At 46.1% G+C, this 23,397-nt stretch overlaps 1 protein-coding gene across 2 annotated transcripts in view; it reads left to right on the top strand.

The window, feature by feature from the left end:
* Positions 1 to 1,166: 1,166 nt before the first annotated feature.
* LOC124211880 (protein apterous-like) overlaps positions 1,167 to 23,397 on the top strand; it is a 35,490-nt gene continuing 13,259 nt past the window's right edge. Inside the window, exons 1-3 of one of the 2 annotated variants that reach the window (XM_046611391.2) lie at positions 1,167 to 1,960; positions 2,401 to 4,077; positions 16,908 to 17,665. In XM_046611391.2, the coding sequence (XP_046467347.1) occupies positions 4,030 to 4,077; positions 16,908 to 17,665 (806 nt within the window). In that variant the 5' untranslated portion in view covers positions 1,167 to 1,960; positions 2,401 to 4,029. Of the gene's footprint in view, positions 1,961 to 2,400; positions 4,078 to 16,904; positions 17,666 to 23,397 lie in introns of both variants that reach the window. The other variant, XM_046611390.2, reaches the window with a different exon arrangement.

The following is a 23,397-nucleotide window of genomic DNA, read 5'->3' as shown; positions in this document are numbered from 1 at the left end:
TTCACCGGGAGTTGGGTTACCAGACGTAGATTCGAGCCGCAAAAAGGGCCGACCGCGGAAAGTGTGGCCGCACGCGTTGCTGCTCGGTCCGGTGATCTCGCGGACGATACCCGGGTACACCCGTCTCGCCGTCGAAGAAACCGAGGAAGGAGTACGTGACCAAACGGTCGGCCTGCAGCGTGGCGCGTGGCTCGGGATTTGGCATTTAACGGTTTATGGTTAGGTATTTAGGAGGCGCTCGTTTACGGCAATTATGTGTCCTGATAACTACACATTTTACCCGGCAAATTCCTGCATTCGTAGGTAAACCGAGCAAATCAGTGTACAGAGTGAAATTCCGTCGTGACGTTCGCTCGGAGCTTTATCGAGTGATCAAAGCCGTTCTACGTCGGCCGGGGAGTCATCGCCGTTTCTCGAGTGTTTGATTAGAGATTATTAAACTGATTACACGGATTAGAAATCTCGGAATTTATCGACGTGTGTTTACCTTTCGACACGGAGTGCGTACACCAGAAGCCGGACTCGATATACCTTCGCGGTGTGCGTGATACGTACCCGGACGAAATACGTTTTGGAATCTGAACTCCTCGATTTGGCTATCTTTCGAATATTACGTATGCGCTTGACAGGATTGAAGATTCCCGGCCGTGCAGATCTCATCGGGAATTAAGAGACTTATCCAGTACCGTGCAGAAAAAGAGGACGCTTGTCAAATTTCGAGATGATTAATTCGACGGGTTCAAATTCCAATACGCTAAGTGGAGTTGTGCTTACTCAGCGTGTGCAATTGAGAAAAGATATATTCGAGTATGGACTCTTGCGGGCTAGTCAGGCACACGAATGCCCCGGTATTGCCGTGCGGCAGTGAACGTGTACGTACGTACAGTCGCTTTGACCAAGCAACAGCCGGGTAAAACTGTTCAAGTAATCATTTTTTCAATAGAACAATAAACACGTTATTTTATCTCGGTTGCGTAACTCGGTGATACGCTCCCTGTAGCATGTATCGGTAGATACCTATGTCTCTTATACTCGTGGGTGTGTAAGGCGTGTACGCGCGACATGTACGCACCTTACGGGATATAAGGAATAGGCAAGACGGAGCAAGATACCTTCCACGCAACGGTATAGAGATAAAGGTGGTTGTCCAGGCGCACATTATTCGTACGGGTATACCGTGTACAAGTTGCGTAGCTGCTGAATGTTGGTTAGTTACATATACTTTACTTGCGTAACGTAAATCAATGATATCGAGATTGCAACGCGGTCATATTGCGATACCATGCGAGTAAGATGTGTATATGTACGTACATGTATCGGATATTGATTGACAATGAAAGTCTCTACGCTCTGTCGGAATCCAATCTCTTCAAGATTGACAGTAATCACGTGAAAATTATCGATAATTCTAGTTTCAAATTTACCCGCATGTTATAACTTCCTGTTTTACGTATAGCGTAAGGAACTTGAATGTTGGATGAACTGTTTCAGGCATGTCTCAAAAGGTAGACGATGCACGTGATGCGGAAAGCTGAAATTATGAACTTCAAGATGCGAGCGTAACCCAGGCTTCAAACGTCAGGTAAAAAGTGAAGTCCGAGATACGATAAATGCGAAAAAAGGTGCAGAAAATCATCGTTCAAGTCCGGAAATTTGAACCGTTGAAAATAGGAAGTAACGGATGTGATGGCAGAACAAAGAATTTAGAAAACGGGAGTGAAAAGGCATAACACGTATGGTAGAGGTAGAAGGTAAGCTTTGAGCTTGAAAATTGCTTAGCACAGGATACAAGGAAGCCAAACCGAACGAATGCAGATTTTAAGAATGTTGAGATAGAGTACGGAATACGGAAGTTATAATGACGAAAGAGACGCGTCGGCATCGAATATTGAGCAGATACGATATGAAACCAGAGGGTGAAGTACGAACTTGCAAGCTGCGAGCAGATTGGAAAACAAAGGTAGGTGCGATGAGAGAAATTTTTATTTACGGTTACCGCTCGGTCCTTAACTATTTTCATTTTTTACCACAAACGAAAAATATAGTACTAGGTAGAAAATGAAAATTAGTTTTCTAGCTGTTACCGAAAAGTCTAGTATCCGTTAGGTACTATTCTTTATCAATACGATCACTGTTGCTATATTTTCTTGCAACTGTTGCAAAAATTTAATGCTTGTGCAACAATAAAACGATGTCAAAGCCTTATTTAACTAAAAAAAGTAGAGTAAACCTCAGAAACTGATTTAGCGCTGCAATTACCGCAAAAGTATCGACAATAGCGCAAAATGGTAACGCGTACCTCGTTTTTCCTAATTCCAACAATACTCGGACAGTTTTTTTTTAACGATACCCGTTTTACTCAATTTTTCTAGTTACCGTAACAAATGTAATTTTTCTCAGTGTGTTAGGTCGCAGGAACGAGGTCAATTTCGGAGTGCATCCAAACTGGTGGAAACAAAACTCGAATATCCGTCCTCCCGGAGGATGGTTTGGAAAGCACGCAGCGCCCGGTTCGCCCCGACGTAACATCGCGTCGCCTCGAGTCTCTTGAGCGTTTGTCGAGTTGTACTTGTCAGGTCGCCCTGGCGAGCCGAGGTCCGAGGGGATCCGAGGGAGGCCGAGGAAGAGGTGGAGCCTGTCGGTTTCGGGTGGGGAACGCGGAGGCCGTCCAACCGACGCTGGCCGCCCCACTTTTCCTGGTTCTGTTCCGCTCCGCGAGGGGCGCTGGCCGCCGTCGACGCCGCTCCATCTGGCCGTTCCCTCACTCCACAACGCGGCCCGGGCCGAGTGTGTTCGCCACAGCGCAGCGCGAGCCCTCGAATCCATCGTCACAGCACATGCGCGAGGCCAGTGCGCGAGATGCGTCAGTCAAAATCGACACCGAGGACCCCGATGCCCCGACGATTCTATATGTAATATAAAAAAAGATAAAGAGAACCCGGTTCCCCGACGCGCCGCGCGGTTTCCTCGTCGAGTGTCCCCCGCACGGGCTTCGATAATTCGACTCGCATCCCGAAACAAGTTTTAATACAGTGTTTTTTGCGTATCTCGACAGTGCGTGTGGTGTGTACAAAAGCAGTGTGCCGACGGACCGGGTCTTTGTATTGGAAACGGAACATCGGTATCTCGAGGGATCGGCAGCCATCGGCCGACAGTCTTTATTTTCTTTTTTTCTTCAACTTGAGAAAATATTCTCGCGTCGCCCGCAAGCTTCGGGGGTTCAAAGTTCGCTCTGACCGGTGTGGAACTGGAATTCTCTCGCAGGGCAGCCTGCGCGGCAGCTCGACAAAGCCATTTTTCACGAGCTCCTTCGCAACTTGAGATAAAAGGAGGGAGAACAAACCTTCGAAACACTCCGGGCCCAAGATTCTCACGAATCTTCGACACCCGGAAGAGCGCAACGAGCACGCGACAGGATATCGATCGACCCTCGATCATCCGACGAAATTCGGCTGTGTCCTGGTCGGGATTAAGTGATCGACAAATACGCAAGGTTCTCAGCTCGGGTCAAACATCCGCGGTGAGTGTTCTCCACGGGACGGAATATGCCGAGGATGAAAACGGGGCCACCAAAGTGAGGCTGACAGTGATACCCTGAACCGGAACGAAGAATCATCGGCACACGACCCGGTGTGGAAATCGTCGCGATCGTCAGTGCGGTTCGTTTCTAAGACAAATTTAAACTTGGTGAACGTTGCGAGGAGCCAATCTTGTTCGCGGAGCGGCTCAAGGACGCAGGGAACTCTTCCGAGTGTGCATCGAGTGCCGATCGAGCGATCGATAGATCCGGCGATCGTTGACCTCGGCCGGTAAATCGGCGCCCCCGCCCTCCCAAATACCGGCCACCTTTTATGCTCGGGTCAAAAGTGTCGCGCCCCCTTTCGAGGAGGTAGCGTCTTCGGGCGGGTTGGACGACGCTCGGCAGACGCCATCTCCGCGTCACCGGCGTCCCGGTCCCCCGGCCCCCTCCCACCTGCTTCTCGCCCTCAACCCCACGGCGGGAACCACCCCGCGACAGCAGCCACCCTGATGGGGGTGTATGAGGAGCGCGCCCCTCCCACCACCGGCATGCATTGGGTAAGTCCTGCTCCGTTGATTCTTCTTTGCTGTGGCAATTAATTAACAGACCGCCGGACCGAGAATCTGTGAGGAATTTCGGCTGTCGCCCGATTTGCTCTACGCGCCGGCGTTCCGCGTCCTCGTCTTCGGCTTCGAACTCTTGTTTACCTACACTCCTCGACTTCATCTTCCACCCCACCCGAGTACCGCTTGTATCCTACCTCCATTAATCGGCTTACATTAAACATTTCCGGTCCCTTTACCGGATTACTTGTACGTCGTACGGTTCGTTCGCATTACGCCTGACCTTCTCATGCCGTCGGATCTCTTTGTCGCCTGTCGTCATCCGCAACTCAGTATTGTACCCAACGGATTTTGCTAGAGCTATAATTCTTGAGTTACTCATTGTTCTGCCTGTGTACTTCGGGTGAGGATGAATGGGACTCGTAAGCAACGGGACAGAACCGAAGCGTATATATTATATATTCTAAGCTGTATCCATTCGCAGGATGCTGGCAAATGTTTATGCCTTCGACAATCGAGGGCGCAACGAAACTGATCCTGTCACTTCCACACTCTTAATTAACTGCTCATCGGTCATGGAGAAAGCGACGAAATCAATATATGATTTCCGTCGTTAACCTTCACCGAGTCACCTGTCCTAAGCCCGTAATAACGTAATGACAGAATTTTGGATAGCGATGGCACGAGAGGCGAAAATTTAAGAGTACAAGAATTTTTGCAATACTTACACACTAGGTCATATTTTAACTCGTCTGGTGTAAAAATTTTCGATAAATCAGCTCTTGCTGTACGTAATGCATTATTACAGAGGCACGGTTGTAACGTTTATCTAAATTCAAAGCGTCAAGGAGGTTTAACCGATCGATCAAAAGGGTCTCCCGTCCGGCGAAACGTACATCAGCAACCGCGACGGTCACACGGTCCTTTTCTTAGCCAACTCTTGTTTTCGAATTAATCTAAATTGCAAGGCGTTTATGTCCGAGTCTGGATGTGACTGAAATTAATTGGCAATAAATTGCGTCCGCCTCGCCGTCTCAGGCTAAAACGATCTCGAACAGGCCGAACGGGAAAACGCTGCTGCGGCAAAAGCGTGCGTCACACCATCGCACGGTTGGTGTCGTACGAATGCGTGGACAATTGGCAAGAATTTTGCCAAACCGTAACGATACGTTCGGCACGCCGAGAACTGGGGGGAGGGTAAAAAAAAGCAGGAACGCGGTCTATAATGCAATGCGCATCTCAAAACTGCACGCGAGTTTCTCATAGTTTCTTAACGTCAAGCTCGCGGCAATAAGGAGCGTTACCGCGGGCGGAGTCAGGCAAAGCTGGTCGTCGTAGTCGTCGTAGTTCGGTTAATGAGGAAAATTGCGACTCGGCGGTGGGTCGAGACGCGAGTTTTTCTCAGTTTTTTCACCGGCGTAAGAGTGGACGAAAGGCTGTCATCGCCCCGACAACTCGCTCCTGTCGCTGCAGCCCGTTGCCCACATACTTAGTAGGGTATGCCGCATAGTTGCCGGCGTGGCTATTATAGGTGCAACCCAGCGGGGATTCAAAAGGCTATACAACGACGACCACGCGACGAGGAAGGAGTCAGCCGTACGTCAACTGTCGCCACCACCTGCATCAAGATACATACGTACCGCGGTACAATGCAGAGTAGAAAGTCATATTTTCCTCATATATTTTCACCGATAACGGATCTACCGTGTCCAATGGCGTACCTTGCGCACTTGCGGTGCGTGCGATACACGCCGCGGCCTACGTTTTGCGGAGTAACGAGGTGTTGCGCCACTTTTGGTACCGCCATATTTATTACGTACGATCTATCGAAAACGATGGGCTGCCTTGTCAAGGCTCCGAGCTACTAGGCCTCTCCTACGAACGAGTCCTGGTTCGCACGTCCGATAACGAACTTGCGGATTTTACGTTACGCCTAATGCAACAAACAGTTGACTTGTAATGATCCGGCGAAGTAGCCGTCGCTCTCTTACGTAACAAAGTCCGCTGTGTTGCTGTTACATACATATGTACGTATGCGTACTATATCTGTATACACGCACGTGTGTAATAACGGTATACATATTGTAGTACACGCGAGAGAAACCACGTGCATATTATACCTACGTGATATTTCTTTATCGCGGACCACCGTATATATATAGGTATATACACACACATTTGTTTAGACGTTTACAATGTCGCTTGACACGATTGTTTCTTTTATTTCTGATTGTGAGCTTTTTTTTTCCTCATTTTTTAACGCAAATGGTAACTCGACATTTTTTTCCCTACCACATTTTGTTGTCGTTTTTCTTGTTTCTTTGGTCAGCTAGGCTTAATTCCTTGCAGAAATCTCTCCGAAACTCTTTTACCAAGGTTTGGACGCAATAATTTCTCATGACACGAACAGTATGGTACAGGTTACGAAATAAAATTTAAACACAAACGGAACAACTTTTTTACCGATCAATGCGAATATATGATCTGGCGAATATTACTTAAACTTTTCTTCATTCATTTTTTTTTTCAACGCGATATCCAAGTTCTATTCAATTATTTCTTACTCGTGATTTTCAATTAAGTTACGCCAGTCAATTGTGCTGACAATATTATATATCGGTAATTATTTACTGACTTTTTCCGTGGGAATAGTATAAAAAGTTTTGAACCAAATAACAGACTGCAAATATGCTTAAATTTGACAGTTAGTTATTCGATGGACGTTCGGAGCTGAATAAGTAATTATTTCTCTGAAATAAAAAATTCGGGAGCTTATTGCTTCTGCCATTTTTTTTTATTTCTTGTTTGATATAAAACAAAGTTTAAGAAATATATTTGTGTGCATCCACCATCAAAGGATTAACAAAAGTGACCACATTTTCAGTTCTTTGAAAAAGTAGTTCGAATTAATTGTCGTCGAATGTATAGGTAGACAGAATAGGGAAAATGTCAACGGACCCACTTACGACCTTTCTATATCGCCGTATTACTTTTATCATTCCGAGCATCCTGCTGACGTAACGTAGCACGTTACATATAATTTGATATCAAAAGTCGTTCACTACAGTCGAGGAATGCGGTATCGCGTCTTCTACGACCATGTGCAGCGTGTGGTACACGGAGAGAACAATCTGAGAAAAATTACCCGGTTGTTACTGTAATCGTAATGCAAAAGACACCTAATGCAGTTTTTACCGTGCTGCATCAGAAAAATGCGTCGTCACATTTTAAATTTTGTGCTGCCGAAATACATCGTTTCTAAGCAAGGTAGTAATTTTTTTCATAAAAACCCATAATTTTTGTAACATGCATCAATAAAAACTGCATTAGGTGTCTTTTACATCACGATTAGTAACAGCAGGGTAATTTTTCAGTTGCAGCAGTACACACAGGCGTTCAAAAGCTCGGAATCGCAGATGCATTTTTGAGACTAAATTATGCAGTGTGACGGGGAACCGCCGTTAAAAAAAAATATAATGTAGATTTTTCTCGCAGTCAAATCTACATCGGTCGTGGTACATCTATCTAAGCATATTGTGACTCATTATCGGATTTGTAAATCTTGCCACAATTGCCGTAGATTTAACTTAAAAAAAAAAGTCCCGTCCGTATGGACAATATTTTTCTTTGCGTACGGCTGCGGGGGAGAGGAAAAAGAGCGAAAGAAAAAAGAAAAGTTACACACTGGACAAAGCCGGGTTTCGGATATCGAATGAGTAAATACGGTACCTGCGTTATATTTGTAGCCGTTATATTATCCGAGAAAGTGTCGGAGGTGCACAACGGTTATAGGATATCGCATGTATATTTCCGAAAAGGTGCAACAGTAATTACCGGCAGTATTAGTGCCGCTCAATTAACTCCTCGAATTATTAGCATAATCATCTTCCCCGAGTCTCGGGACTACCGTGAGCCTGCGTTACGTACAATATCCTCTACGTTTGTGAGTAATATAAAAATCAGATGCGACACACGATACATCCCACACACAGCTTCTTATCTCCCCGTCAGTGCTATAAGAGAGGCTCGTTTGTCCGCCGTTCGGCGACGTCCGCGTCCTCGAGCAAGTTCCACATGCACGCGCGTGGTGTTCGTATATAAAATATTACTAATTGACGATGAAATCGTCAACGAAGAGCAGAGTACGTTCCTCCGGACAGCGCTGAATCTGGATCGGGAACTGTGATGTCGATGCGGCATATATTTGGTTTCGCTGCGAGGCTGCACTGCGCGCGGAATATCTTCGCTGAAACGCCGTCAAGTTGACGCCGTCGCGTCTGCTCGGGGCGCGCGGATCTCTTCGGTTATAAACAATCGGTCGGAGAAAGAGAAATAGAACGGGATAATAAAAGCGTCGCGAAGAGACCAAGACGAAGCATATCTGCGCCGAGCGAGGATGAGCGAGCTGGGAGAATAAATAGCGGCGAAGAACGCTCTCACATCGTCGAATGAAAGAGAGAAGGAACGAGAATTATTACTGTTTTCACGAGATAAGAGTGGGAGACCACATCGCTCCAGCGTGTCTGGTGGCGATAATGGACCTCAAAACTATAACGTACAATTTATGTATCCACGCAGAGGCTGCCGATGCCGATGCCGCTGCTTTTGCCTCTTCTTAAATAAACGACAAATTTGCGAAATATTACGATAGCCGCAGCAACGTCTTCGATGTCGCGGAATATTATTACTCACTTTGTACGATCGCTGAGCACCGACGTTTTATCTTCGGATCAATCGTCGTATTTTTTTTATTTTTTTTCACATTTTTTTTGGATCAATTCTTATGCCACGTTATCAATTACGAACATGTCTTGTACGTTATACTCCGTGCGGTTCATTTTACAGCCGCGATTCCACGCGCAGTGATACGAAGTCTGCGGCATTTATCGGCAACACGAAACGCTCGTTTTTGGCACGTGTGGCGTTTGATATGACGGGGGAAAAAAAGGACAAGAAAAGAAGGAACTTTGTCTGGCGTAGATTACAGTTCTCGTGCGATTGAATTCTTACAATCCAATTGTCGCTACCGTGTTGAGAGGAAAATTCTGATGGCATCTGTGATACATGCACGTGATTCTGTGTGCGTATAAAATAATGAAAAATGGAAATTCCAGACTTCCATGAGACTTCGAATGTTTGTTGATTTCTATGCCTACGCGATTCCTCCGTTATTCTTCACGATCGTCCTTTCGTTACGATATTGAAAACTGTTCAACTTGAATGCGCAAAAACTGCAGAAAAAGGCTAAATATACTCGTGTGTTAAACCGTGCCACCGAGTATCTACGTGGCTTGTAATCAATGTCTAAAGTTTATAAAGGGGTCAAAGGTCGGACCGGTTATTTTGACGAGAGACTCGCTGCATGCGCACTAGTTTCGTGCTGAATGAATTGGAAGTCTGACCTCCGAAGACTAACCACCGAGGCCGCGCGATCTAAAAGAGAGCAGTAGAAACAGAATTAGAGGAGAAGTGGAGAGAAATCGCGAGAGGGCGCGAGCAGATGGATTTTGACGCGGGCAGATATGGGCTAGCTCGAACGAAGTTGTGGGTGCCATGGCAGAATTGCCACGTAATCGGAGTAATCTGGAGGTCCGGTCATGCATTGCGACCTCGAAGCAGTCTTTCTCGGAGCCAATAGCCAGAGAGGTCCGTTTGGGTTCCCAGATTTACGGATGAAACGCGGTTTCAAATTCGTCTCTATTTACGGTGATACGCATTAGGGTGATTCTTATTTGGCTCGTGTCGTCACGTCTTCGCACGTACCCCGAAAAAGTAATCATGTTGTTTAGAAAAAAAGTGTCATCGCTGATAACGTGATAAATATTAGATTTACGAAAACTTTGTGAGAGATCTTTTTTGTACAGCGTTAAATTTCTTACAGAATAGCTGGAGGACATATTTTTATAATATACAGTTTTAAAGTGATTAACAGTTTTTTTTGAAAAAATTTCAAATGCATGCATTTTTTCGTATAAAATTCGACCGCTTGGTGGGGCGTGTTAGAGTTGGGGAAAAAACGGCGACCGCGAGTAAATTCCAACATGACCCAAATAAGAACCACTTTACAATGTATGCCCATATCTACGCTTGACGTACAAAAATGCGGTTTTCCTTAATTTTCCTGTATTATTGTCACGGACCTTCGTTTCGCCTTGTAACCATGGAGGCCGCTGCGGGTCGGGATGATGCACTGTCCTTATCACTAGAATATGCGACCCTTGATAAAACATCGTGACGTTGTTTCGCGGGCGAAGTCTAAAAATAAGCATGAATCATTCCCCGAAAACCCGGATTGACGTGTGTCAGCTTCCACGAATCTCGTTCAGCCGATTGCATTGATTCTTGAATTAAGAAGATAGGCGAAAAAATATCTTGTCATTTTGCCATGTACAGTTTATATTAGGCAGCAAAATGGGAACGGGTTAACGAAATTTCTTAACGTGACTAAAATTCTCCCAGAGAGAGAGAGAGAGAGAGAGAAAGGGGGGTAAAAAAGGGTCGCCTCAAAGTCGCGCTTACGTTTCGTTTTACTCATAAACTAAGCTCTTTTATCGTTTATCGGCTTCCTTCTTTTGAGCTAACAATATCAGGAAAACGGAGAGAGAAAGAGAAAAATAAAATCAACAGGAAATGAATATGCTATGCACGTTTCCAGATTAACATTTTGTAAACAGAAAAATAAGCCTGTAAAAATATACTTTCATTTCGATATCATTGAAATGTTATGCAACATAATCTATCGCGGTAAACCAGAAGAAAATAATCACTTTTGCGCTTATCTGACTTGGTTGGACTAATTATGAATCGCTCGATATAATGGTGAATTAAAAAGATCGAATGACCTCGCTCAAGCAGGACACGTCATGCATCTCAAGCCAATCAAACTCTCGCCGAACAACAGCACTCGTTTAATTCCTATAATTCCTCAGAGAAGCAACAGTCGGTTAATTATAGCTCTGAAAAATTTCCATTTCTATCTCCATCTGGGTCGAGCACTTATTTTAGTAATCTCTAGGTTTACTTTTTGACTGTTGAATTTTTAAATTTTGTCAAGAATAAAATGGAAACTGTACTGTGGCTTGGAATAGAAATTTTACATAATAATAATGGTAATTGAACACAAATTGATCGATTTAACCTCAAGTGATTATGACCGTGAAAATAATAGAAAAAAAATTACAACAAATCATTAGCATGTCATATTTTTTTTAAATATACGATTTTCTGTAACAGAACCGGCTTGAGGTGTAAAACGAAAAAAAAATCTGTGTACAATAACATATACCATCGAAATCTCTAGAGCTTGTTCTAAACGAGCTACAGCAGACACGGCTGTCGATTTAAAAACTGCAATAAATAAGAATAAACCGAGTAAACCGCAATGGTCTAAGAAGCTAAGATACGCGCTGTCAAATCTCGTAAACCACGCGTATAATGCTGAATACGCGGCGATCAAACCCATGGAAATAATTCAGTGAATCGACGATGCTCGACAGAGTTTGCATTTACGACTCTGAACCGCTAGATTTCTTTCACCTCTCGAGGTATCGTCACGGAGTCGTCGATCGGTTGGGTGAATAAATTCTGGGGCGCTCGGAGAGGGATTTCCACATCCACTCGGGGAACGACGGAAAGGATGGTACACAAGGATGGTTCCTGCGGGTGGTAGGAAAGTGTCGACGAGTTTATTGGCGGTCTTTGAACAGACCGGCCGGCGGAACGAACGCGATTAGTACGGGAGGACTCCGGAGTCTTAATACTGTGTAATAATATCGTTGATTTCACTTCTTCCACCAATGCCGGCCAGCCGTTGCTTGGCTGTACAGCCTTCGACAACCTTGCGGTCGGCGGTCGCCCGTATTTTACGCCACGCATTATCAAGTCGGCCGGTTAACTCGCCTCCGCACCTCGCTCTCGGCCTTCCGAACTCGTCTAACGGTAAATCGTGTCTACCTCTTCGTTTTAATTGCCCTACGGACGCTGTCAGCGGCGCCGCGGCGCTTTGGCCGCATCCGACGCCTTCCGTCGCGTCGCGACGCTCCATCCGATGTATACTCGCCGATCGACAATTCTCCCTGTAATATCGCAACGCGGACGAAACCCCGACCCTGAGATTTTTATTGCACGTCGTAGCTGTTGTTGATTTTTTTATTTTCCTCGTTCGGTCGAACATTACCAAAGGGATCGTAAAATCCAATCATGTATTCAAATTCGGATGGCGAATCGACTCGCCGGAGACCCGACTTGGCGTCTAGTTCGTCTACTACCCCAGTACCGATATATTCACAGCCGACCACGATTTCAGGCAACGCCGACTCTCCGTCTGAGCTAAGAATCAATGGTGACAAATTCGGGCCTCATCTAATAGCCACGTTTCGTTAGATGAACGATAGATAGAGACAGAAAGAAAGGGAGAGAGGAATAGGGGGAGGACACGAAACGAGACGAAAATTTAACGGCAAACTGCAGGTGAAATTCATCGGAATACAGGTATCGGATGGCTGCCGTACGGCCACGGTGACTTGGCAGAGTTTTCAGTTTCACCAGACCTCGAAACACGGGCTTGCAACTATTCCGTTGAAACGCTCCGCTAGCTCTCGAGGTTTCTTAATCCCGCATCCCGCAGTATTTATTCGTCGATTACGAATGAAACGGAACAACGAGTAAAAAGAGGAAACTATTACAAGAGAATTTCGACCGTTCATTCATTTCTTCCTCTTTTGTCGAAGACGTTAAAAGGATTCGCCCACTCTTTGAAACCGCGGGCGTTGTGTGAACAGGTGTAATTCGAAAGGCTGCGGTGTATGCCGAAGTGTGAGTGGAACAGGAGTGAAATTCGGCTGACATGAGAGGGATCGCGTGAAGGCGAGCAGTTTGCTCCTAATTCACGCACCCTGCAGCCGACTAGAAAGCAGAGATAACGGCTATCGTCGACCGCGTGCCAACACCCGCCTACGCTAGACATAGAAAACGCGAGAGACCTTCGCTTCCACCAGACGGCATCGCTGCTCGCGGTAGCGTTAAGTGGCGGCAACGGCAGCACACCACCACCAGTACCGAAACTCTGCACTCCTACACGTACAGAGTCGTTATCGCTGACCGCAGTCACCGACCAAGGAAGCCAATAGCGGTCACAAATACTATTTCCTCTCAGACCGATGCGAACACCCGCGAGGTCGACCAGATGAAACTCACTACCGTAAGCTGGACCAGCCTCGCTGAGCTGCAAGTAATTTCCACATTTCAAAGATCGTGCTGAAACGGAATTTATTATCAAGCGCGGCCAGACTCTGCGGGACGGAGATTTGAACGTAGTACTAGTTAGGTCGGTTGTTCTCGGTACCGGAATCTCGTACTTTGATAAGAAAATTGGTGATAACTGAAATTGTGAATTTAAGTCAACCGCGCGGTATTATTTTTCATTTTCGTTCTTTTTTTTGTTGGATTTCCCCTCAATTTACAAAAAATACCTTCCGTTGTTCGGAATACGGTATAAATAAATTACGTTAATGGTTCGGTTTGGATTACAGAATGGAGAATTGATTCTGAATTAGAAACTGGAACGCGTGTAATAGCAATTGAATTGTTTTTGCAGACAGAAATTGCTCGATCGGAAGCGAAATTTATCCGAAGAGAAACAACTTGTCGTTACGTGGACCGCGATGGAAAAATCAATTTCCACCGGATGTTCTCCGAATCTCTGATAAAAGTAGTAGATTGTTTATTCCACAAGTCTTGATGGAGTAATCGAAGGAAACGGACAATATAGCGGTTTAAAAGGACAAGATTTTATCGGTCATCGATATTCACATGTAGTCGTTCATCCGGAAAATTCTCTTCGGTTTGCGGTCATCTGTAGATATTATCACGAATAAAAAAATGATTATAAGTCTTAGTCAATTTTCATCGTCTCCAACATCAATCGTTTACTCGCCGTCTATTGAATGAGCATTTTGCATGGATACAGATTCCCCGATGTGACTGTACCTGTAACCGTATGACGATTACAAAAGTAAACTTGCCTTGCACAAGTCCTCGAGCTATGTATGCAACGGATTCGTAATATATGAATTACCGAATTACTGAACTGAAGTAATATATAAACAGGAACACTTGTCGTCATCGTATCATTCGCGTTGACTGCAGGAAACGTGTATAACATTTTTCGACAATGTCAAAACTGCAGATACCTAACCGTTAGTTACGATTACGCCCGACGCGACGGAAACGGTTCGTGTAACTTTCACGAATATTATATCTGTGTAACGCAGACGTCTCCGAGTGACGCTTAAATTTGACTCTCTACCAGAGGTCTGGAACGGGCGCGAAGTGGGGAAGAAGACGCAAAGCTGAAAGCTGACGAATGAGGCGATGTTGTGACGCTTCGAGTCAATGGGTCCCTGCGATGAGTTTAAAGCGTGGAAGGACGTCGAGGCCCTTCACCCGGGGGCGAGTCGAAGAGGAAGAAGGTCCCCGAGGTGGGCAATGCGGTGGACGGGCATTGTTCACCGAGACAGGCGACGGTCTGGGCCCTCGGACAATACGGCCCTGTCAGGGCAGCCCAAACTGTTTGTCGAGTGTAATACCTTAATCATCGGAAAGCCACTCGAGGCCTCCGCCGATCGTTTAGTTCTCCGCTCGCCTCCGGGAACCGAGTTAGAGTTTCGAAATAGCTGGATAGAAAACCGAGGCGAGTCGAATCCTCGTTCCCGCGGTTAAGAAACCCTCGCAAAATGCGAGGGGAATCGGTTTTCCACCGCGTGTGTAATCTGCGAGCAAGCCTGCCTGCCTACCCACGGTAATTTATGTCCTCGACCGCGGACAGCGCTGACATTGAAACACGGCGGGCGCTCCGATTGGCCGAGCCGAGGGCCTTATAGGGCTCCGCACATGCGCGGGGACCGCGACATCCATCAGCGTCGTCTCCGTGGATCGGCAGCCCATCCAGGCGGTCGCTGTCACCTCGCCTGCTCACCGGGTTGCACAATGCCGACGAGACGACGGAGTTTTTCGTCGAGCGCTCGAATTTCGAGTGCCAATTGAGGAAGGAGATTATACGATTCCGACGGGACGCTGAGAAGGAAAGAGAGACTGACGGGAGAGAGAGGAAAGAAGGGACACAGGAAGAGATCTGCAGCGGTCGCGCGCACTACGGAATTGCATTTGTCATGGCATATTTATGACGCGAAAAGACCGACCAGGCCGGCTTGTAAATTTCTACCCATTGCACCTTGCAGCGGTTCGTCGGCAAGAAAACCTGTATATAGCATATGTGGTAACCGTTCGATTCTCGAACATATTATGCGGTATAATTAACGGGTGTACCAACTTTCCGTAACTTAGGCGCTACCCATGCACTGTGCATTCGCCCTTATTCGTTCACCAGGGATTGCATGGTTCACGGTTTATATAATTTGCGTACTCTTCGCTCCGAAAATTAGAAGAAAATATCGAGATTCTTTGGGATCTACGACAGATGGTTGAAAATATACCAGATTAGATAACAACGTACGGTTACGCAATCGCAACGTGAACAGAACAGCGCAATGTACAAGTACCTACCTACCTTGATTCCAGTACACGTTTCGGTAATATCGCGAAAAAGTTTAGGAAGGCGCAAAAAAGCTTCACTCCTTATTATCAAACGGTCATCGCGCTTCACGCTCGCTGATTCGCGTTCTCATGAGCTAGCTGCTGAGGCAGGTAAGGAAGGCTGTTGCTGAGAATTGACGAAGAGTATCGTGTGAATTATACTACAGGAACTTTTTTCTTAGGATTTCGAATACTCTTCCGTCACAAACACTCGGATTTTGGACGGCTAATACTTCCGAACGTTCGTATTGCTTTTTTTTTGAACAAGAATCCGGTATTCCATCTCTCGTATAATGCTTATCTGGTCAAAATGTAAAAGTCTTGAAATCCTGCGCGATTGTAATCAAAAATTACGTAGTATCCGCAAGGTTGATTGTATTGACGATAAGCGAGAACAAAAAGTCGAAAGGCTGAAATAGTTATTCAGGAATTCAGAACGTAACATTTCTTTCCATACAGCGATCGTAATCATTATCGATTTGCAATAGGAGGTATTCCCCAATTACGAATAAAGAAGGGTCTTCGCTGTGCGGTCGTGCTTAACGAGACTAACGAAATAAATTCTCCACGGTGGGATGGTTGAAGAACGGTTAATCCAATCGTGGCTGGTAGCGCAATTCGAACGTATGAATTCGATTCGCTCATACGATAACTCGAGAGTTTCAGCGATTTGCAATGTTCTCATATTGATAAAGCAGGATAGAAATAAAGAAGGAGCATTTGAAGTTGAACATTAATTGCTTGCGAGACTGAATTCTTTGAAGAATCGCACTTCGCGCAATTTCGATATGCAACCGTCGATTCTAGCAAATCCTATAACGGTTATACACCGTAATAGATATTGCGTCAAATTTGGCCGGTGTGGATATCTATAAACAAAACTTTCGGGATCAATTTGGAAACATAACATCAGACAGCGTTTAATCGTTACCAAATTTTAGTCTACGGAATTCCACCCCGAATCATTTTTGACGCTGTCGATATACGTGTAGGTGCACTCTCTTAATGTGATTCAGTTATAAATATACCACTGGAGGAAGTCAGTGTATACGGACTGAAAATCAGTGGGATATCGGTGAAAAGTCACTGTAACGTCAGTGCATGTGCAATGTTTATTCTTCCAGTGGTATACTTAAAACTGGGAATCGGTGAATTTTCACTGATTAAAATTTCGAGAGCATCGATCGAACTCCTCCACCGATCTAAATCGTATTCCCAATTGGTTTCAGCAGCCTCCAAGCTCCCAGGAGCGTGGCAGCGGCTTGGGTCTGGGGTGCCAAAGTGGGCCAGGAGGCGCCGTGGGGGGTCCCGCCTCCGTTGACCAGGCACGCGACCTCTCCCCCTGCCTTCCGGCGTCGATGGGCGACGCCGCGCGACCGACGACCCTGCCCTGCAGCCCGCCGAGCGGCCATCACCACGGCTCGTCGCACCAGACGACGACGACCCCGACGACAACGACGACGTCCCTGCACCAGACGCACTGCGGGGCGAACAACAACTGCTACGACGGGACCTCCTACGAGCCTTCGAGGGAGTACGGATCCTCGCCGAGGGGCGAACGGACCCAGCAATCCTCGCCCGAGGCCTTCAGGATCAACGCGTACCCCTCGTCGACGGGTCACGGACCCTGTCAGGAGTACCGGACGGCCTACGATCACCAGGGTAACGTCGCGATGCCGCCCCACGCCCTCCACCACCACCACCACCACCACCACCACCAGCATCACCTCCACCACCAGGCCTCCGAACACCTCAGGACGGTGCCCAAAATCGAACCCCCGCCGACGCCACCCTCTCACTCCGACGATGCTCCGGCGGTCATCTGCGCCGGGTGCGGACTCAGGATATCCGACAGGTTCTACCTGCAGGCTGTCGACCGGAGGTGGCACGCCGCTTGCCTTCAGTGCTCTCACTGTCGGCAGGGCCTCGACGGCGAAGTTACCTGCTTCAGTAAGGACGGGAATATATACTGCAAGAAAGATTATTACCGGTGAGTTTCACCCGTCGGTTATTCACGCGTGCTTTCTTCTTTGCGGTTTATTTTTATAATGCGCTTTTCACGACATCGGCGAGACGTTCATTACCAAACTACCAAATTCTAACGGTAGGTATTCCATTTGTCGAAATCCAGAAAGACCGCCTCTTTAATGACGGAAAGTATCGAAAACAATCACGTTTATATGTGAGTTTGAATCACTAGTTACATGCTTGGGGATAACAGCAGCGTAACACCCTATGGATCATTTCAATACATGAGGAATAGAATGGTTTTAGAACGGAAGGATCGGTGCCCGGGCGCCTTGAAGGTGCAAACCTAACCGCATCTACTCCAATTATTTCGTACCTGAGGCATTGGCGCTTCAAAGTAGTTGAGAGAGAGAGAGAGAGAGAGAGAGAGAGAAAAGCGTTTATTAAAAAATGTTGAGAGGGCTTGCTTAGACCGCAAACATGGGAACTATCGACGCGACTAACGATGATGCGACTTTACGACGTTGCTTGTCGTAAATGAACCTGGAAAATTCCTCCAAGAAAGTCGGCTCGTAACCCGTTCATAAATGACGTGCGTAGAAATGAATTTTTCCAAAAATTTCCTCACCCCGATTTTCTTTTACCAAGCTAGGATTGTTGAAACAACTGGCTTCCGTTATGATTCTTGCTGTGTGAAACAACGTCATTTCCAAGTGCAATTTTTTTCTCTGATTACACCAATATCGGTCGGTATAATACGCTTGCACGAGTAGATGCGCGTGTCTAGCTTGCAAAGTATCTAACATTGGCATAATCGCAAAATCTGGGCAATTCCGCGGCGTTTTATTAAGCCAAGGATGTTTATACGTACGTAGACTAGTATCGTACGCTACGTAGTTGAACAAGTCATGTGACTAGCCTCGTCGCACGCATTGCATCGAGTAATTTTTCCAATCCTTGTGACCATTTGCAAATTCTCGAGACTGTATACGTAACCGCTATATTAAATAACAAATTCTACAACGTCGTTGCGTGTTGTTTGCCCATGTTTTTAGTTTACTTTTTCTTCATCAATGAGGTTACAACGCGACTGGAAGATAAAACTTACGGAAACTTCGCGGCAGGTCTCGTTAAACATTTTCATACACGTCCAGTTTTAGCTGAAAAATGTGAGAGAAAATTTCGAACTGGCGTACGTGACATGCCGAAGGGGTCCGTTACATCTTAATTACGTTCCCAGAACGAATTGTCAATATATGCAGGAAAGCCTGCATCCCCGCTAATGCTTCCAGGAGAAACGCAATTGTCTCGGACGGTTGCAATCGCCAATTACGGGCAAACGATTACGATTGGTATACATATGTATACTTATGCGTTTACCTATCCCCATATACAATTTATTTAAGGATCGGCATGCCTGCTTTACACCAGAGATTTAATCTGTCAGAGTATAAGGAATCGATCGCACCGCCGACACCGTATTTGCGGATCGCTTCGGATAATAATCTATTGCTCAATATCGTCGCGGCAAGATCACTTAAAATTACTCAGTATAGCGCCGCAATGCGGCGACGAGAGGTCCCAAGATGATCCTGCAGGTTCAATTAGAGCCGTAAAAGCTGAATGTTTCCCTACGGGTTGATTGCTCGTAGAGCATTATGGGACTTGCATTTTCTCCCGATTCGCTTCTTCTACTTAAAATTTTTTTTTTTTTTTTCTTTTTTTTTCCCCCATTCATTTCACCCGTCCTGCCTCTCTTCGCGCACGCTTTCCACGCTTAGAATGTCGACGAAGGCGGCTCGCACTCATACCGGCTCAATAAGCATTCTCTCACGTTCGTCGGCGGCATAGTAGTTTTCATTCCTAGAAACAATTGCGAGCGACAGGTAGGTATATAAGACTTTTACGCGGAAATCACTAGTCTTGCCTTATATCCATGCGGACCGAGACTCTCTCCGGCAACGCCTCGCGCAAATCCCTCCCGCGATTACAGCGAATTGATCATCCCTTCTTTTGCCTCGCCCTGCAGGTTCAACCCATGCATTTCTGAGTCGCTGCAACATCATCTTGCAGTTCCGCAACTCGATTATCTCGCTCTTCGCTCGGCATCGATGCCAGCTTTTTCAACTCGCCACTAACAATAAGCTCCACTTTTCGCCTGACTACAATGTCGATCCTCTCGTGCAGAATATAACGAGAGACGCTCGCCGCACGCGTGAAATCTTCTTCCGCACGTTCTGCAAGCTCTCACATCCGCCGTCAAGACACCGCGACGCGAAGTTACAAGGCTGAAGTCGTTTCGCGAGAACGACTCAAGTTATCTGAGTTTCGCATGCGGGATCGTCAACTTGGCGGATTGTCATTAGCAGAGACATTGCGTGCCTAGAACCAGCTGGTGAACGTCGAGTCTCTCTCTCTCTCTCTCTCTCTCTCTCTCTCTCTCTCTCTCTCTCTCTCTCTCTCTCTCTCGCTCTCTACGTGCATCCAGCCTCGACGCATCTTCAATGAGATTGCTACTTTACCCAAGGTAGGCATGTGTTGCACGCTGTATGCGAAGCGAGATTATCGCGATCGGTGTACTGCACCGCACGACATCAAATCACGGAAGAACTACCGGCCGCGATGATGAACCCACAGGGGGAAAATCGCATCGCGCCTGGGCTGTATTGTCGTTCCGATCTTTTCATAAGAGAAAATCCTTAATGCATCCTTCCTCGGACGTGGAGGGTCGCTAGCCTTGTATAAACGGGGTTCGCGTGACGCCTCTGATCGCCCCGGTGATTCCGTCGTAAAAATTGCTTGCGCGTAAAGAGATGGCTATATTTTCACAGCCGGGTACTTCCGGGATCATTTTATTCAGTACGTGATTCGACGACACTTCGACTTCACCTTTGCGTATCCGCATAGCGCCCGTTAACGAACCTCTGCAACGACCAATCCAACACGCAAAACCTGCACCGATTAATTCATCGTCTGTACGGACTCGTCTTTTTTTGCGCCCCGGGATATCACTCAGAAACATCGATCATTTCGGTATTTCGACTGTAATACATGCTGTACCAGCTGTAAGCTCAATTGCGAGATCGTTGAATTTGCCTTTTGCGAAAGGTGTGCGTTGCGTAACGAGCGTGAACGCCATTGCGCATTGTTTGCAAGCGTTGAAAGTAATAGAAAGAAGAGAGAGAGAGAGAAAAAAAAACCATTATTGTTGACGGTTAGAATATATTTACCGGGCGATTATCAAGCGGGGCCTCATTTTCGATCCCATGGTGTATACCATTATACAGATTTCGTCAGTTTCGTGTTAGATTTGGCCTTTTAGAATATTCATCGTTCCACAAAAGCTCGGCATGAGCGTCCTCGTTCACTATATTATACGAGATAAACATACATGATGCAGAGCTACCGCGTAGGTATATCCGCCTTGTCTTCCGAGCAGGTGATAATTTCTTTGGCACACACGGGGGCTCGAATACCTTTGTCCAAAACCAATCGAACGCTTCTCTGAACCTCTCAGCTTCTTCTACCCGGTTACCACACCGCGCACTTCGTATGTAACGTACTTACCTCTTGCGTGCCGCGGGTCAATTACCGTACATGCGAAAGTGTCGAAAAGTATGATCGTGTTCCTCTTCTTTTTATTACTTATTTTTCCGCCCGCTGTCTGCGTTCCTTCATCTCACGCTCGTCACGTTCGACCGTTTATCTTGCAGACAAGTGAACTATAAGGTAAGTTTCCCTGGGGTGGTGCTGATCTTTTTTACTTGTATTTTGTGTTTCTTTTCTTTTTTCCGCTTACTTCATTTTACACGCGGTGCATAAGTAATTGACGACCCGGACCCCCAGGGACGACTCGAATTGGGTTACAAGACTAATTGCAGGAAGTGCAAATTGAAAATCGAGTTACCGGCAGCCTACATGCGGTTCTTCCCATTATGCCGCCACGTTCCATCGTCCAAGCTTCGCGAATATGATATGTTTCGTACAACTGGCGGAGAATTGGAGAAAATTGTGTAATTGTGAGATATGTTATGCATATTGAGCATAGATAAAATCTTCAGAATACTTGACTTCTCATCCGCGTTACTTTTTTGCATAAATTTCAATCTCTTATTATGAAGTAAAATAATTTTCTAAATCTACTATGAAACGTTTAACCGTCAAAGTGACGCAAAATAATGAAGATAGGTAGGCCTTTCACACCGCAAAAATGTATCCCGTAAAATCGTGAAACCAACTTTACAAGAATACGTCTTGTATACATGCGTATATATGCTCGAGATATGTTATTTTTTTATATATCGCATTGACGTAGAAAAATCTGGTTCCTGGGTCCGTATGGTCAGGATATAGACGATCAGCGACGACCTTGTCGGTCTTGTGCCGAATTTTTTGGCGCTGCACGGTGACCGGCTCGCGTGACAGGGTGCAGCTAACATCGAGATCAGCGAAATCCGTGCGGTTTTCACCGCGGCTACAGCAACAACATATACGATACGAATTAATATACATACAACATGTACGCGTGTGCGATGCGGGCATAGACATATAATGTAGAGGCGGATACACATAACGAGGTAAGTTATGCGCGTTTCAGACGGGAACGATGCGGCCCACGTGGAGCTGGTTCCCGCTCGTTCGTTCGATAAATAATGTGGGAGAGGAAGAAGAAGAGGACGAAGGGAGTGAAGTCGAAGAGGACGCCTCTCTTTCCGAACAATTTCTACTGTAATGTATTCACGTGTGTATAGGTACGTGCGTGCAACGAGGGCAAAAATAAACGCGGACAACGTATAACCTCGGTGAATTCGAACTGACGCTCCCTTCCTTTTCCCGTATGTACGCGGAATCCGTTATATATAAATTTAACGCGGTTTTCTTCCCCTCCGAACAGCGGAATAGAAGTCCACTCGTCGAAATGTAAAGTGAAATATTGAGACACGAATACATAATATCCTCGGGGAACGATCGGCTGATTTCCTCGACTGATCTTTTAACTAACGATGATTTTCAACTCGGATTCTCTGTATTTCTCATAAATTTATCGCAAAATTTTTGCACAACTCTACAGTGATGAATAGTAAATCAATCGAAAACGGCAAATTCGAACACGAGCAGTGTCGGACAATTTTTAGAGTCGAATCATCGTCGTCGTCATCATCGCGAGAAAAAATTTGGGAGAGCAAAAATATAAAGTTTAATATATTTTTTTGAATAGTACGGTGGGACGGACGTTGTTCCCCTTCCCGGCGGAGGAGACTTGCGGTGTGCGGTGCGGTTAACGACAAACATACGCGGTCTGTACGGATCCATAACTTAGCCAAATATTCCGCTTCGTAAAGTTTAAACGTTTCCGTTGAACTGCGCAATGCTATGGACGCGGGCGTGGTGGTTATAGTTCGCGTTGGAGCATGTCGAGATGGGTGAAAAGATGTGAAAAAAACAAAAAAAAAAAAAATACGGAAAGAGATATTATACACGGACATTTCGGTGTACGTTTTGGTACGAGTTCTTCGTCGCCTCAAATCATCCGTTTGGCATCAAAGTCAGGCGGTTCGTCGGGTGCGCGGCACGCGGTTCGAAGTTTCAAATACACCGACAAGCCAGCCTTTGATCCCCTATCGCAAGTGGCAATAATTTTCATCGCTAACAATGTAATCCGCATGTTACAGTTTATTTTCACGCGTATCCTATAGCGATGCGATTTATACCGGGTGTCGCGAAACCCGCCCTGCACGCGTTCGCGTCAAGATT

This window comes from Neodiprion pinetum, chromosome 2 (genome assembly GCF_021155775.2).
Source record: "Neodiprion pinetum isolate iyNeoPine1 chromosome 2, iyNeoPine1.2, whole genome shotgun sequence".
NCBI classification, from domain to species: domain Eukaryota; kingdom Metazoa; phylum Arthropoda; class Insecta; order Hymenoptera; family Diprionidae; genus Neodiprion; species Neodiprion pinetum.
Note: the sequence above shows the minus strand (reverse complement) of the source record. Positions and strands in the feature narration are given on the sequence as shown.